This window comes from Hippopotamus amphibius, chromosome 2, assembly GCF_030028045.1.
Source record: "Hippopotamus amphibius kiboko isolate mHipAmp2 chromosome 2, mHipAmp2.hap2, whole genome shotgun sequence".
In the NCBI taxonomy this organism is placed as follows: Eukaryota; Metazoa; Chordata; class Mammalia; order Artiodactyla; family Hippopotamidae; genus Hippopotamus; species Hippopotamus amphibius.
Genome location: NC_080187.1, coordinates 130,298,386 through 130,315,804, shown reverse-complemented (window position 1 = coordinate 130,315,804; position 17,419 = coordinate 130,298,386). Strand labels below are relative to the sequence as shown.

Here is a 17,419-nt window from a genome sequence, read left to right as displayed (position 1 = left end):
GACGCTGCCTGTCAGGAGGGTCTGCCTCCAGACCCTGCAGGCCCTCCTGGGCCCAGGCACCCAGACGCTGGAGCTCAACATCCAAGTAGAGGCCCTGGCATGAGACATCTGCCCGCACGCTTCCAAGAGGCCTGAGTCGGGGCCATAGGGCCAGCTAGGCAGGACAGGGAGCCCAGGGACAAGCAGGAGCAGCTAAGGAAAGAGACAGCATTGTTCTGGGACTCATCAGTGTCGGTAAACCTGGCATCAAAGATAGACTCACTGATGTTGGTCAGCCCGGGGGACCCATTATCCCCTTCCCCTGCCTCACCTGTGCATTCTACACCACAACAGCATAGGACCCTTTCATCCCCAGAAGGCAGGTGGTCTGAAGACAGGTTTGCAGAAGTTTAAAAGCTTACTCCACTATCCAGGACACTGGCAGCATTGCAGTGAGGAAAGAGACAGGGGACAGAGATGGACACTGAGAGCCCCAAAGCAAACAGAAGGAGCCTCAGGACAGTAAGGAGTGTCCTCATTACTTGTCACTTGAGATTACTCACAGAAGGAAATGGACTGAGGGGCTGAGCCTTCTGGGGATTAAACCACTGCTTTTGTCCTCCAGTTCGTGCCCCACATCATCGTCCCAGAAACCTGAGGGATCACATGCGTGAGAAGCTGCTTCCATGTCTCAGATAGGACCTGGAGCAAGTCCCTGGCGTTGGTGGAACATTTGAGAGGAACTGGATGTGCTTCCTGGGCAAGTTGAGCAACCTAAGCGACAAGCGCGTCAACTCTTAAAACAAAGCGGCAAAGATCTCACGTGCTTTCTCTTTTGCTCATTTTTTTTCAATTGAGGTATAATGTATGCATTAAAAAAAAATCAGAACAATTGCACCCCAGGGCCTCGGCTGGAGGCCCGCTGTGCGCACGTGAAGGTCAGAGGCCCGTGGGCGCTGGGACGCCACACTGAGAGGCAGGAAGGGCCAAAGGCTTTTCCTTAGCCTTCTGCCCCTCGGCGGGTGGCACCCGGGGCCGGGGGAGATTCCGCGCCCGCCTGCCCGCTGTCCCGGCATGGGCCGAGTGGGGCGCGGCGGGCGTCGATCCTGCAAGGCTGGCCGCTGCGGCCGGACTCTAAGCCGAGGCACGTGGGCAGCGACGCGGGGCCGCGGCGCGGGGTCCCCGACCCGGGACGCGGCGCAAGGCTCCCCGCCGGCGGGCGGGAGGGCGCGCCCTCCCGGAGCGCGGCGCGCGGACCGAAGTTGGGCGAGGGCACGGAGCGGCGGCGGGCCGGGGGCGGCAGGTGCCGCGGGAGGACTCGCCAGCCGGCGCTGCGGCCCCGCGCTACCGCTCGCTCCCCGACCCGGCCCGCTGCCCGAGCCCTGGGACTTCCGGGGCCCGGCGGCGCTTCGGGGAGCTCCTCCAAGGGCCGCCTCCGGGGCGAGGAGCGCGCGGCGCGGTGGCCGGGCGGAGGGTGGCCGGGCTCCCGCAGGGGCGGCGGGCGGGGTGGGGTGAGGCGGGCCGGCCCCCTCCCCTCCCCTCCCCTCCCTCCCTCCCTCCCTTCCTCCCGTCCTGCAGCCAATTAGACAGCCCCCTCGGGCGGGAGGCGTGGGGCGCTCCATAAAGCGGCTCAGAGCTGTCACCCCAAGAGCAGGCTGCGCACAGCTCCGGCTGGAGCAGGCACCGACGCTTCGGGCGCTTCGGGCCGGGGAGCGCGGAGGAGCCATGGCCACCACCAACGGGGCCGTGGAGAACGGGCAGCCGGACAGGAAGTCACCCGCCCTGCCGCGCCCCGTCCGCAACCTGGAGGTCAAGTTCACCAAGGTGAGGCGGGCGCGCGTCCCACTCGACGGCCGCCTGGCACCGCGCTGAGCTGTCCGGCCCGGGTGGCGGGGACAAGGGGCCAGGAGGCCGGGAGCCCCGCTGCTCCGCTCCGGGCGTGCGGGGAGCTGGGGCGGTGCGACCTCAGCCGTGTTCGCCCGGCGCTCTTGTGACCCGAGCCTCTCCGCCCGGCCCGGCCCTCCCGAAGCAAGAGTTCAGCACGGGGCATCCCGGGAGGCCGCGCCCCCGACCCCCGCGTCCACCGCACATCCCGAAAGGGACTCCAAGATCCGCACCCCCAGAGGGGCTCTCGGGCGCCAAAGCCGGGCGAGGGAGGCTCTGCAGCCGCAGCGCGGTGCCAGGCTGAAAATCCGGTGCGGCCCCGACGTGCCCCTACAGGGCCCGCTTTGAAGGCGAGCGGTGGTGCGCGGTGGCTTGGACGCGGTGGGCTCCCCGCAGACCCTGCGGCGTAGTTTCCGGGGCTGAAGAGGTCGGGCTTCGGCAAGGTCAGAGGGTGCCTGAAAACGCCAAGAGCCGGTCTGAGAGGTCAGGCTGCCTCGGGAAGTGTCCGGAAACGTCAGCGCTAGCAAGCGGAGAGAAGTCGGGCACCTCCTGTGCTTAGCTGGTACCAGATTACCAGTAGAGCGAGGGCTAGTGGGAAGGTGTTCACGGATGAGACGGTCCCGGAGCCCAGAGACCCTGGTCTTGGCAGATCGTGGTCTCAGATCTGGGCCTGGGAAACCGCGGGTGGCAGGGTCCCATCACGCCGCGGAGTCCCGAGGCTTGCTGTCTTTGCGCTTCGCCTTGGGAGGCTGGAGCAGCGGCAAAGCGGTGAGATCACCTGCCTAGGGCGAAAAGGAAGATGGCGAGGCCCGGAGCTCGGGCTGAGCAGGAACGCGAGCTCCGCGGCCAGCGGGGAGCGCGTCCCCTCCGGTGGGAGGACACCCCGACGCTGTTTGGAAGCCGTTGGGCTAGGGCTGGGGGCACTTCGAGGGTGCAGGCCAAGAGCCACGGTTAGCTTCGCGTTCTGCAAGTTTGTCTCCTTTTATTTTTGCATTTTTATCCATTGCCCCCAACTCCAGCTGACACAGCACTTAGAAAATTCCTCCATCAATTTTACTTTCAAACGTAGCAATTATGTCTTTCACATAGTTTTAATCAAGCAGAGAAAGTTGCAGGCCACTATGTGTGGCCTTCCGATTTTGATCCCTTGGCACTTATTGTCGGCTGGACCTCTGATCACATGACATTAAAATTAGCTGTTTCCAGAGGGCTCTGTAATCAACAGACACACCTCGATGGAGATTATTTTTAATGTCGTTTCCTAAGTAGTATCAGCTTCAGAGTGCAAATTCCAACTCATATTCTGGGAGCAGTGGAAACAGTGCTGAAATTTTTTTAGCCCCTACTACTGTTGGTGGTCACCTGTTGGTGACAGTGGCGCTGTTTTATTTCTGTTTTATTGGATTTTTAAAAACGATATAGAAACCAGAAATTACATATATTATTTTCCTATTCCTTTTTGCCTTTTTTAGTGCTATCAGGGCAATGCAGCCACATATGGAAAGGTACCTCTTTGTCTGCAGTTCTTTGTGGCCCTTTACAAGTGTAAATGCAGCCCTTCCTTAGCGAGGTAGATCCTAGCACACTCACAAAGTGACCCGTGTTTGCTGTCCTCTGAGTGCCCCCTCTTCTTTGTGGAACAGAACCGGGTTGTGACGAAGGCTGAGGGAAGGGCGTGAGATGGAGGGGACTCCCAGGCAGTAATAACTTCGACAGCCTGACAGCAGGCCATTGGACCCTCCTTTCCTCTGGAGGGCAAGGCCTCTGCCTCCGTCTTTGCTGCGGGCCCACCTCCATGGAGGCCTCCTCCTAGCAGCCTGTGTGGCTGTGACTGCGGGTGCGGAGCCCAGGCAAGCAATGCTGAGGGAGCCTCTGGCTGGAGAGGCAGCCCCCCGGGGCCGAGGGAAGAAGCCGCAGAAACAGAACTACAGTATGGAGGCCCCCGGCCGTAGCAGCGGCAACAGTCTGTTCATTTTCAAACCCGACTCTCGGTGCTTCTAGCTAACGGAGGACACGCTGGAAACTGTGGGTCTGAGCCCCAGCCTTTTGAGGGGTCATTTCCCAGGGTAAATCCAGTCTCTGGAAGGCTGGAGCTCCTTTGTTTGTTCTCACGTTTTAACACTGGGCTCTGCTCTGTGATTTTGGTGAGGGGAGGGTCCCCCCAAAATCACCACATAGGTTTCGGAGGGTAGCAGTCCTTTTCACTTCAGAGGGCCTGTTCCTTTCCTTAACAGTTCTTCCAGTAGCAGAAATTCTTTTTTAAGATTTCCTGGCCCATTAAAACACTGGTTTTTATGATCTCTTTTATGAAAAATAAAATTCCCTCAAGTCTCCTTCTCTGAAAACATACTCCCCTTAAGCATAGCTGAGGTCCAGTGGAAGCGTCTGTAAGTGGTGTTAGCAGAACTCACTTGTGTAACCACCACCTTCACCTCTTCGGGGTCACCCGTGTCCTGATAACAGCTGTGGTTTTCCAGCTCAGTTTGGATAATGTATCATTCCATTCCTTCGGCGAAATGTGAACCCCATCCACTCGATGTAACATACTTTTATTCCTCTATAAGTTTTGTTTCATACCAGTTCACAAGTCAAGGGGAACAGTTTTTTTCTAGACCCACTTTCCTGATTTGGGGTTCAAAACAAGACAGCCAGCATAATTGGTAAGCCAAACTCACTGACCCCTTCCTCATCTGTGTTTTTGTTTTCTTTTCTTGGAGAAAAAAAATCAGCAGTAGAAACCACTTACAAAATTACTTACTAATGCAGTATAAAGAAAACATGTTTTGCTAGATTAGAAACATTGTGATGGGAAAGTAAGAGTAGAGTTGAGCAGTCTGAATTGTTTTTAAGTTGCTGATTATAAAGGGCTAAGGATCAATGTCATAAACGATCAAATAATTTTTTTTTTGGAGGAACGTGCTCGGAGATGAAGTATAACAGACATCTGATCGTTGCAATCTGTTTTTATCCCCTTATTTATATTCTCTTCTACCACCTTCTCATTTTCCCTCCCCCTTGGAATTGATACCAGGAAGGTCCTGGAATCAGCAGTTTTCACTGACAGTCTCTATTATCTAACCCACGAAATTTCATCTTCCGACAAATGGGCCTCTCTTCCTGGCTGCACTTTCCTCCCCACGCAAACTTAGCTTCTCTTCTCTACTTATTAATTTCTCACTGTTACCGAGTGATTGCTTGCTGGATGGCAAAAGTGAACTCTTGGATTGGGTTTCAGCTGGAAGAATAAACCTGTAATTGTAGCCTGGCCTTTTCCGCGCGCTTCCCTGGGGGCCTGGCCTCATGTTGAAGGCGCTGAGCTTCCAGAAGTCTGATGGGCACATCCCGCGGTCCAGGGTCGCTCTCAGCTCTGGACCTCACACAGGGAGGCTGGGGCTCTCTACCCACCTGCCCAGCCAGAGCTGGCCTTCTGTGCTTTGTCCCCGCCACACTCAAATTTCCCTGCTTTCCAGGGAGAGTTATCAAAACAGTGCACCAGCGGCTTCCCAGAGTGGGCTTCCTTCCCCGTGAGCTTTGGAGGTTTTACAGGACAGCCCAGGACAGAGAACACAGTCAGGTGTGCTCACTGGATGAGTCGGCTCCCCCCTCATTTGTCCTCACTGGGGAGTCAAGTATTCCAAATGAATAAAACTCACAGTCATTGAAATTAGTCCTTGCAGTGACGCAATTCTCCCTTTAAATGACTCAAAGATATGTACATAGATATAGAGACAGAATGAATGCACAGAGATATGCATATAGAGATATGCATATAAACATATGCGTATGGATATAGAGATGGAATCTGATGAGCTAGTTCTGTACTTAGAAATTATTGATGGCTTTTTACTTGATGGAAATGCTTCTAAAGCATTTTAGCCATGTTCGCTACTGGGGTCCCTCTGATGCCATGATGGGCTCTGACGATGAGCTTGTCCCAAGCAGGAAATTCTCTGTCCTCTAGCTGGGTAGCCAGGACCTCCATTCTGTCAGAACATATTTTGTATATTATCTGTCACCTCTGTTCCTAGTTCTTTCCCCAGAGCCCTCTCTTTTAATGCTTTTTAAGGCAGTTAGAACTTCGGGTAAACTAGAGTAAATAATACGCACATTTCAGTGAATGGACTTGTGAATTCTTTTTAGTTTGCTCCTGATGTCTTTTTCTTTTTAAGGTCTCTATTCTCGGCTGTGTTCTAGATAACTGAGTCTCAGAACTAAGTGATTTTCATGAGTTGATTCTTTGGTTCTGGATATAAGCAGTTATTTGCTACATATGTTAATACAACCAGAACATTTCCTAACCCAGATACTTATCTTTGTATTCCAACACTGGCTTTTATTAAGCCCAACATGAAAATAAGACATTTTAAAGAGAATGGGGGAGGGGTGCTGATGTACAGTAGTGAGGGCTAAAGGGCTATAGTAAGAGCCTTGTATAAAGCCAGCTCTTTGGCGATCTAGCTGGGGCTGCAGGAAGGAGAAGGGAGTGCTCACTGCTGACATACTCTTCAGGGAAAGGCGAATTGCTTGGCACTCTGTGTGTTGTGTGTGTGTGTTTACATATTTAATCTTCCACCAAACTTGCTGAGTGTGTAAAATCTAACTTATACCCTTTATGTAACCATCTAACTGTGCTATTTCTCTGTGAATCCATCTTATTGTTTAAAAAAGGAAAGAGAACATTTTACAAAAAATTCTAAATTACTTTAGTTTTTTTTTTCCTTTTTCTCATTTTATTTATTTATTATTTTTTGGGGGGGTACACCAAGTTCAACCATCTGTTTTTATACACATATTCCCGTATTCCCTCCCTCCCTTGACTCCCCCCCCACCCTCCCCGTCCCAGTTCTCTAAGGCATCATCCATCCTCGAGTTGAACTCCCTTTGTTATACAGCAACTTCCCACTGGCTATCTATTTTACAGTTGGTAGTATATATATGTCTGTGCTACTCTCTCACTTCATCTCAGCTTCCTCTTCACCCCCCCCCCCCCAAACCTCGAGTTCTCCAGTCCATTCTCTGCATCTGCATCCTTGTTCTTGTCTTGTCACTGAGTTCATCAGTACCATTTTTAGATTCCGTATATATGAGTTAGCATACAATATTTGTCTTTCTCTTTCTGACTTACTTCACTCTGTATGACAGATTCTAGGTCTATCCACCTCATTACATATAGCTCCATCTCATTCCTTTTTATAGCTGAGTAATATTCCATTGTATATATATGCCACATCTTCTTTATCCATTCATTTGTTGATGGGCATATAGGTTGCTTCCATGTCCTGCCTATTGTAAATAGTGCTGCAATAAACATTATGGTACATGTTTCTTTTGGGATTATGGTTTTCTTTGGGTATATGCCCAGGAGTGGGATTACTGGATCATATGGTAGTTCTATTTGTAGTTTTTTAAGGAACCTCCAAACTGTTTTCCATAGTGGCTGTACCTTAGTTTTATTGTGACGAAATGTAGTTCTCTGAAAATGTATTAAAAGTCAGGAGACTTGGATTCTAATTCTGAGTATGCTCCCGGCTGGGCATGTGACTCCGTCCCCGCTCCGGGTCCTACCTGTAAGATGGCAGGCGGTAGGTTGGCGGGAGGGAAGGAAAAGATGTTACCTAAGGTCCTCAGCATGTTGGAATTATATGATTTTGATTTAAGCCTAATGCATTACAACTTCCTTTCCTGGTTAGATATTCATCAACAACGAATGGAACGAATCCAAGAGTGGAAAAAAGTTTGCCACATATAACCCTTCAACTCTAGAGAAAATATGTGAAGTGGAAGAAGGAGATAAGGTGGGTGCCCCCCCCCCCAGTAATTCAATTACAGATCACTAGAGGATAAGGAAACGCTTCAGCTGAGCTAAAAGACAGAACGGGCCCACAATGAGGTCGGACCTAAGCGAGCTGCTTCTCAGACACATGGCTCAGAATGGGATCAATTAGGGACGATACACTGCAGAGTCACTCTGTTTTGATAGATGTTTCTCCATCTATGAGGATGACCTCAGCTATCCTTATCACGTGGCTAAAAGAAAGGTTTTTATCAATTATTTGAACCTGGCGGCATTAAAGAATCTTTCCAGAAAGCGTTTCCGGCTGGTATGTTTCACCAAATGCAGCATTCTGGCAGGAGACACTTTTAAAAAAAGGCTAGAAGGAAAAAAGTCTTGCTAAGTCACACAGGGGTAATCGTGTCATGCAATTGCCAGATTTCTTTTCTACCAGAAACTTCAATGATTGTATAAGCTATACTTTATAACCCTAGTTGATAATTCAGGGTCTATTTTATGTTACAGTGTATGTGTGTGTATATATATATATATATATATACACACACTATATACATATATATATAATAATACATATATATAATTATCTATAAAGCTAAGGGACTCCTGGATGTGTCCTTGATACATTTCAAACCATGAAATATCTTTTGAATATGTGTCATTGGGGGAAAGTTGAAGGTACAGCTTTTGTAAGGAGGGAAGGGGAACGTAACCCTCTCCTCGACCTCGAGTACTCATCTGATGTTCTTGAGTGTGTAGGCAATGTGGAATGTGAACAGGGTGAGTGACACGTTTAAAATAGGCTTGACTTTGATCCTACTAGCCATAGTTTTATGATAGGTGTACAATGCACAGTGTTTCCACCTGTACACATCCTCCCGTGTGCAACGCCCCATGCGAAGCTCTGTTTACAAAGATATTAGCGCCAAGGAGCTCATGTGAAGATGTGAGGGCATAGGGGTGGGGCATGATGCCCAGTGGGACTCTCGGGTGTGGTATCCAGGTATCAGGGAGGAGAGTGAGACCCCTGCCCTGAGCTCTGGCTCATCCCTTGGTCTGAGTAACTGTTCCAAGCGCCAGAAGACAAAGGCTTCCCTGTCCTTGCAGCTGGAGAGGTCCTGGCCTCCACCCTAAAGCCTGGGACAAGGAATTCAAAGTCCTCTCCCTTGCCAAAGCTTCTGTGTCTTTATGAAGACATAGAGTCTTGGTGAAGTTTCCCTCCTGACTGGGGTCAGATATCCACTGCTGGCTGCACCTCCCTAAGGAAGAGAGGCTCAGAGGGGCCTGGGGGGGGGGGGGCGGTGAGCCCCTGCCCATCAGCAACGAGAGCCTCAAACCCCATTTTCCTGAACGTAAGAATGGGTGTCAGGGAATTCCCTGGCAGTCCAGTGGTTCGGACTCTGCGCTTCTACTGCAGGGGGCACAAGTTCAATCCCTGGTCAGGGAGCTAAGATCCCATATGCTGCGGGGTGCAGCCAAAAATATATATCTAAAAATAAATAAAAATTAAAAAAGAATGTGTCATTACTCTAAACAGCTCTCATTCTTCCTAGTAAGAAAGAAGTTTTGATTGTAATTCTTCTGTCAGTGCGTAGATGATCCAGTGCTTTGTCTATAAAATGATCACAGTTCTGCCCCCAGTGGGGAGGTGAGATGAGGCTAAAGGGAGAAAAAGTTCCTAATCCTCCCCGTCAATGGACTTTTTCCATGTGGTCAGTTCTGAGGTCCAGAGGAGGACTTGTACCCCCGTTCTTGCTATTGGACTGCAGTCCTCAGCTGAAGTAAGATGCCAAGGCAGACATTTCCCACCTAACTGGTGAGCTGTGGAAATGTGTTTGTATCCAAACTGAGATAGCAAGTAGATGATCTTTTCCTGCTTTGGTCACCAAGAAAAATAATTAAGGTCAGTGGTTTTATGACTGTTTTAAGCACTTTGTATAATCAGAAGGAAAGTTAATCCTTGGCCATTGTAGAAAACTTGAAAGACTTGAGATGAAAAAATTCACTTGGAAGCCCCCAGCCACTGACGTGACTGGAAGCCTTGCAGTTGCTCCGAGCTGCCTGCCGCCCCTCCTTCCTCTGTGGTGGGGTGGAGGCAGGACGCTGCTGTCCTCTGCCAGCTGAGCCCTCAGCGAAATGTGACACACTCTCTCTGTGGTTTCGGCCCTGCAGCCTGATGTCGACAAGGCCGTGGAGGCCGCACAAGCCGCCTTCCAGAGGGGCTCGCCGTGGCGCCGGCTGGATGCCCTGAGCCGCGGCCGGCTGCTGCACCAGCTGGCGGACCTCGTGGAGAGGGACCGCGCCGTCCTGGCCGTGAGTAGATGCACGTGGGGGAGGCGTGGGACCAGCCTGCCTCCCCAAGGGCCCGTCCCTCTCAGAGTGTGGGAGAAAGGACCCAGGGTGCGGTTGTGGGTGGTGGTGGGACTGCTTCATCCTTTGAGGTATGGCTCTCTGGCCGTAGGACACATACTTTTCGTTCTGAAGTCAGACGTTTGCCCCCTGCACCTCATCTTCCTGGCCTGGGAGAAGTTCAGCTCCATTAGTGGTTCCCAGACTTGAGATGCTCACAGACAGCTGGGCCGGGCCATATCCTGGTCCCACCTGCACAGTTACGAGCTTAACTTGTTTTCTTATGTGAACTCCCTTTTAAAGTGAAACTTAACCTCATCCTAAGTGACAATATCCATGAAATTACAGGTTTAATGTGCTGGTGCATTTTTTTCTAATACTTATGAAAATAAATGCCACCACTTAACATAGAAAAAGTGTCCCCATATAAAAATCACCTGTTTCACCCCTGAAGTGAGTGATGGTGGGGGTGGGATAGCCTAGTTACAGGAAACCTCAGAGTATGAAAGACCTAGGTTCAAACCCCTAGCCACTTACTAGCTGTGTGACTTTGGACAAGTTGCTTAACCTCCCTGAGCATATGTTTCTTCATGGAGAGTGTCACTAATAATGACATCTGAGTGTCGTGAGAATGATCGTTTAAAATCCTTAGCAGCCCCCGTCGTGCAGTAAGCACTAAATAGATGGTAGCTGTTATTAATAATGCTATCTGAAGACCCAGGTTCTAACCTCAGCTACACATTCTCCTGCCCAGCGATTTCTAGCACCTTAGTTCCTCTGCTGCAAAATAGGGATCTTATTCATCCCACTGCACGAGGTTGGGCGGCTCTCATGAGATGGGTTATGAAGACAATTAGGAGTTGTAAGTGCAGAATTTAACGGGATCCTCAGACTTCCCTTTGGTCTTGCGGTGGGTGATGAATCAGAGGAAATCTCAGGGTCCCCTTGTGCGTTGAGGTCCTTTGCGGTGTGCACATGCAGCCCTCATCTGGCTCAGACTCCTGTGTAAAACTTGCCCCAGACCTGGAAGCCCCATTGGTAGGAAAGGAAATCTCCTTTTTGGCCTCTGATTTGGAAAAATGTTTCTTTCCTTTCTTGATCTGATGTCAGGAATGAGTAGTCAAGTGGACACCCACAAGGAGGTCAGTGCCAGCTAGGACTCTGAAACTGCTCTGAGTGTGTGTCTTGGGGTGGAAGGTGGAGACACGCTACATTTCAGGTGCTCCTCTGGGGTGCGTTGCCCTGAGGGTGCATCCGCACAGAGAGACCTGCACCTTCCTTCCTCCCTCCTCATCTGGCCAGCCCGAAGCCGGGTGAGGAGAGCTCCCTCACAGGGTCAGTGTCTCTCTCCGCAGAGCCTCTGGTTTCTTCCTGCAACAAAAGCCAGTCTCAACTCTCAAGCTGCCAAACTGGCTTCTTCAAAAACATTTCTGTTTTCACCCAGCATGAGCTCATCGGTCTGCAATGTCCGTGAGGACTAAGAGCAGGCGGGAGAGGATGTGCCTGGGCACCCTCCCCACCCTGTCCTCAAGCGGCAGTAGCATCTTGGGGAGCAGTGGCTGCAAGACCACCTTTACCTTCAGCCCCCTGGGCTGTCCTGGTAAGACTGGTGTGAAAGTACTTAGAGCAAGTCCCTCTGCCATCGGACCTCGCTGCCCACAAGAAACAAGATCCAGCTCTTCACCACATCATGAAAGGGACAAGAGAATGACTGGCAAACACAGTTTTTAAAACCCAGACCACATGGTGGGAAACCCTTGATGGGGTTTTCCTTCATTCTCTCTCACAAAGTGCCTTTTTTCGTCCTGTTCTCTTGCCAGCGTGGTGGCTTTGCCAGAGCTGGGCGTTTACTTCGTGTTCAGTGTTTGAAGCCTGTGTGGCAGATCCAGTGGCCCCAGCTCTCTCTCTCCCTCCCTGAGGCACCCGGACCCAGACTCTGGCGCTTTGGGCACTCATCTTTGGTCTCTTCTCAAGCGGAGCCCTCCTTCGTAGCTGCTCATTGAAGCCTCGGCACTGCGGTATCTGGGGCCTGTCCCCACAGCACTTTCCCTTCATTCTCTAGTATCTGAGGGTTACCGTGCGGTAATTTTTCAAAAGGCATATTTTTCTCCTAAAACGCTGAAGGAAATAAATTTAGGAGCAGCTGTGGGGCCCTCATGGTCCAGACACAATAACTGTTTAAAGGTGCCAATGGCTGGTCAACACTTGATCTCTCAGATCCAGGCCTGTGTACTCACTGGAGAATCTTTTTTTATTTTTATTTGTTTTTAAGAACTTCCTTCCTAAACCTACCCTGACCCAGTTTTGCTTGGACAGATTCCATAACAGCAACCTGCAAATTCCTGTTGTCCTCCCAGTAAGCAAACGTGACTACATTAGTGATAAAAAATACTCGGTGCTTGCTGACTGTGCACCACGTACCAGGCTTAGGGTAGGCACTTAACCTGCAGGATTTATTATCCTGTTTCAAAGATGAGAATGCTGAGTCCCAGAGAGGTTAGCTAATCTGTCCTAGTTTATACAGCCAGAGAAGGTAAACCATGGTTGGAGGGGGGCTCCAGGCCCCACACGTCCCCTAAAAGCTCTGCCCCAGTCCTCTGCCTTTCTCTCCCATCCCAGGGAAGGGCCAAGAATAAATTCCTGATTCCACTGACAGATGTGCAGATGCTGTGTGGAGCAACTGGGCCCTGAGGAATTTTGGCGTTATTTGCAATTGTTGGGTTTCCCCTGGGAAAATAAAAATTCCAGCTTGGAATGTAAATCAGTAGGAGCCAAAGGTACTGTGTACTGGCTGTCACACTGGTCCTGACTTGGTCCCTAAGCAGCATCCCCCAGGGCTGAGACACACCCCAGACCCAGACCAGCCCTGTCATCTCTAGCAACACACAGACCTGTCTCCTCACTGTCCCCAGATGAGGATTGCCAAGCACCAGTCTGGCCCCAAAAGGGAAAATGATGACAGTTGTCAGAGCTGTCGTTATCACTATTTGCACAGTGGATGCGGCCGTCACTATGGGGAGACTGCTGTTGGTGCTTTATGTGTAGGACTCCTCTAACCTGCACAGTAGTCCTGTGAGGTGGGTACCATTACTATTATTATTATTATCGTGGTGGTGGTTTTACAGACGAGGAAACTGAGGCAGGGAGCGATTCAGGGACTTGCCACAGCCACTCAGCTAGGAAAGTGGTTGCCTCCTCTTCAGAGAATGCTTGGTTCCTTCCTGGAGCAAAGATAGAGTAGCCCTAGCCATGCATGAGGCCATCCTACATCCTTTCCAGAGGCAAATGTCCAGGGGCAGTGGCCTAAAGAGCAGTCATTGCCTTGACTGAAGGTCAGATGCCCCCCGTTCAGCGCCAGCCATGCTGCCTACCGCCGCATAACACAGATGAGTCCTTGGGCTCCGTCCGCCTCCGCTTCTGCAGCTTGAAGTGGGAGCAGAGCCGTCCCTCTCGGAACTGAGGCGTGTGCGGGCGCACACGGAGGGGCCTCTGTTCCTCTGTAAATCATCATCTCACCCCAGTGACTCCAAAACGAGAATCCTGCCCTGGGCTATGTGTCAGGGTGGCCACTTCCTGCAGCCACGGATGACGGGAGGTTTCCGCGCTGGGCTCAACTGGGGCCGCTTGTCTGAGGGACAAAGGGGTTCTCTTAAGCCTCGCTGGAAACGGAGAAGAATCCCTGCCATTGAGCGGTGGTGCGCTTGCCCTCACTACCAGGGGCGCGTCTGCTCCCTTCCCACCGCGCATCCGGCTGGCAGCCCAGTGCCGGAGGAGCATGGAGCGCGTCTTTGTGCGGGTGGCATGACGCTTCTGGGCCCCGTCTCTCTCTCCACAGCTGTGCTGGTCAGCGGGGCTGAGAAGAAAGAACCCGCATCCCCCTTTCTCTTTTGTTAGAGGAGCCGGCCCCCTCCCAGCCACCCTCAAAGCCCACAGACCTTCTGAGAGCTTCCCAGAATGCACAAACCCACGTGGCCAGGTCCCACTGCTGGAGCAATGGTGCTCCAGACGGATGACAGAAGACCAGTGCTAAGGCGTATTTCTTCCCCGTCTCCAAACCAGCCCCTTGAGGAGGACCCATGCCCATGCTCTCGCTGACCCCCCAGGGTGAGGTGTTTTGAAAGAAAGGCAGTCCTTGACAGCCTAAGACAGGTCTTATTTTAAATGTGCTGTCTTACTTTCTGATGAGTCCTATGGCTGTGAGGTCCTGAGAGTAATGTTCGAGGATTCTGCTCTCTCTCCCTGCCCTGTCTTCAATGGCCTGATGGTTAAAAGGAAAACTGTGCCTTAAAAATATGTTGTCTTATGATTGCAGACTCTGGAAACGATGGACACAGGGAAGCCGTTCCTTCATGCCTATTTCGTAGACCTGGAAGGCTGCATCAAAACCCTTCGATACTTTGCAGGGTGGGCAGACAAAATACAGGGCAGGACCATCCCCACAGGTGAGCCAGCTGAAGATTCCCAGCCTCGTCTGGGGTCTCTTAGGGGCTCTGTCTTCCCGCTCTTCCGGGTCGCCTCTTTGGAGCACCCCCTGGTCTTTTCCCCAGAGCATCCTTCCCAGTTCCCAAAAAGAAATGGCACTGTGCCAGTTCTTCCTCTATCCAGTTAAAAACCACTTCTTTGTGGAAAAGATGGGACTTAGCGCTGATGCTTTGGAGGGCTTCTGGATTTCTTTCTTGTCTTTGTACTATTAAGACTCTTAACCTAGATTCATGTGAGCGTGTTCTTCTCGGTTGAACCTCTCTTCCAGATGACAACGTTGTGTGTTTCACCAGGCATGAGCCCATAGGTGTGTGTGGGGCCATCACTCCTGTAAGTATGGCAGCTTTTTCACATAGATCTGTATAGATACCACCCCATGACACTGTGGCCTTTGGAACCAATTTTTAGTGGATTTCGACTGCACTGGCATTAATTGAGCATTTGCTCTGTGGCATGGAGCTTGGTGCTTGAGGGTCAAGGTGGATCGGACCCCATTGCTGCTGTCGAGGGGCTGATTCCAGGAGTGCAACAGAAGACACACAGATTCCAGCCAGAGGGGTCACGCATGGCCAGCTTCCCTTGGGCTGTGATCTCTCAGCTGGGGGCCCTTGAAGGATAAGATAGAGTGGTTCAACAGGAAAAAGGGGTTTCTGAGCAGGAGGAGTGGCCCGAGTGAGGGTATGGAAGTGTCTGGGCTACTTGGAGGGCAGTAGCAGGATAGCTGGTGAGGTCAGAGCGTAGGTGGGGACAAAGTGAGGAAGGGGAGGAGCACCCAGCAGGTGGCCCAGCGTCCAGAGTGCTGTGTTGCCCAGGCCCAGGACTTCATTCTCTGGGCAGTGGAGAGCCTGGCAGGTGCCGGGGATGCCATGATGCTGCCATCTTGTCGAGGAAACCCCAGGCCACCGCACCAGCTGGGGGGGCAGGTGGCAGCACTTGGAGAAGTGCTCTGCGGGGGGCAAGGAAGATGTGTCCCTTCAGCAACCAGAAGGCCTTGAGAGCCAGGAAATGGTCAGGCCAGAGGTTCTCTTGCCGATCATGTTGGGAGGGGGTAACCTAAAGATAGGTATAGAGTGAGTAAAGAAGACTAGAAATTCAAAAAGACAGAAACACAGCTATTAGATGCGCTCCCCAAGAGAGGCATCAGGGGAGTCGGGGCTGATGGAAAGGGAGCTGGGCCCATGGCACAGCCCTTCCAGAAGCCGCGGTGAGAGAGAAGGGAGCTGCTAGAAGAGGCAGAGGCCAGGAGAAGGTGCAGATTTGCTGGTAGGAGAGGAGAGCTGATGGTATTTATGTGCTAAGGAGTGGGGATCCGGAAGAAAAGGGGACCCTGATCACTAATGACAACACCTGCTGTCATTAGCCAATCACACAGGCCCCTGGGTACTGAGATGTTATATTTGTTGTCTAGTGGTAGGAATTCCAGGTAGAGCTTGGGAGAGAAACCCAGCTAGCGGCTGGTCAGCCATGCAGGGTGGGGGGAAGGGCACCCTTGGAGCATAAGAAGCCAAACGGACTCTTTGGGGGGTTAAGGATGACACATGGCTGGAATCAAGCTAACTGCGCTCTTGGAGATGCTCAGTTTCATCTCGTCTCATCAAAGTTGATACTTAAGCAACAGTGTAGTGGAGGAAATGAGTCTGGCCATGACTGCCCCACACAGGCATGTGGGATTGCATGAGTGCAGTTTTTGGAACTGTACCTGGCCCACGGCGGGTGAGAGTGCTTTTCAGGCTGAATGTCACGGTGATTTCAGTATCCCCGCCTCTGCAATGAAAGGATGACAAGGCAGCATTTCCCAAGATGAATTTCACCAAACACCCATTCAGTGGGGATTAGTATGTGTTCTGTACAAAGAGAAAGAGATCCTGTGGCATTTGTGTCTAGGAGAGGAAGGCCTCGTTCCTGTGGGACTTTTCAAAGATGTTAACCTGCTGATGGCATTGTAAACCTCCGAGAGGAGAAGGTAGCATACCTATAGCAGAATCCTCTTTGCAATGACCACCTATTCGCATCTCCCAGAATGCAGTTTAGGAGGCACATTCTGGTCATTGCATACTCCTACGTTACCTCCTAAACCCCAAAGCTAAGTTCTGGTCATTGCATACTCCTATGTTACCTCCTAAACCCCAAAGCTAAGTTCTGGTCATTGCATACCCCTATGTTACCTCCTAAACCCCACATCTAAGCCATGCAAAGCAAGTGCTCCATGGAGGCATTGCTGGGCCCCCAGGACAGTGTCATAGGTGGGTCTGGGCCCCCCACCCACTCTGTGTCCTGCTGCAGTGGAACTTCCCTCTGCTGATGCTGGTGTGGAAGCTGGCACCCGCCCTGTGCTGTGGGAACACCGTGGTTGTGAAGCCGGCGGAGCAGACTCCCCTCACGGCCCTCTATCTTGGCTCTCTGATCAAAGAGGTAAGACATCCAAAGAGAAAGTATTCTGTGTTCTCAGTACCATTCCCAGTCCCAGGAACCAGGCCACCGTCACAAGATAAGTCTGCCCGGTGGAGCTGTGCTGTGCATGCCAGTGCCAGCCGGCTCCCGGCTGAGTGGGAAGGGAATGCCTCCTGGGTTTCACTTGGCAGCTGCTTGTTCCCTCTCCTGCTTGTGGTCACTGAGCTGGAAGAGACTGCATTCCTCCCACGGATCCTAAGATAATACTTCGCTCTTAAGATGAGCTCAGACCTATGGTTTAGGACCACGTGTTTTATCCAGAGAATTTACGGGAGGGTCACTTGAGAGGCAGGTTCTTCGGGCCTTGTGTGTGTGGTATGCAGAACGGTCCACTCTTCTCATGGAGGGGTGACCTCGCCCGCTCCCCTGGAGGGGCACCTGCTGAGCCCCGAGCCTCCTCACCGATGCTCTGCTCTCGTGCGACTGTCCTCTCCCTGGCAGCCACCGCTTAGGGAAATGAACAGCCCAAAGGGACACCTCCTT

The 17,419-nt window shown here is 51.7% G+C and overlaps 1 protein-coding gene across 1 annotated transcript in view; it reads left to right on the top strand.

Moving 5' to 3' along the window:
• The first annotated feature begins 1,531 nt into the window (after positions 1-1,531).
• ALDH1A3 (aldehyde dehydrogenase 1 family member A3) overlaps positions 1,532-17,419 on the top strand; it is a 36,069-nt gene continuing 20,181 nt past the window's right edge. Inside the window, exons 1-6 of the mRNA XM_057724665.1 lie at positions 1,532-1,803; positions 7,554-7,658; positions 9,827-9,967; positions 14,316-14,445; positions 14,754-14,815; positions 16,769-16,897. Coding sequence (XP_057580648.1) covers positions 1,705-1,803; positions 7,554-7,658; positions 9,827-9,967; positions 14,316-14,445; positions 14,754-14,815; positions 16,769-16,897 — 666 coding nt within the window. The 5' untranslated portion in view covers positions 1,532-1,704. The remainder of the gene's footprint in view (positions 1,804-7,553; positions 7,659-9,826; positions 9,968-14,315; positions 14,446-14,753; positions 14,816-16,768; positions 16,898-17,419) is intronic.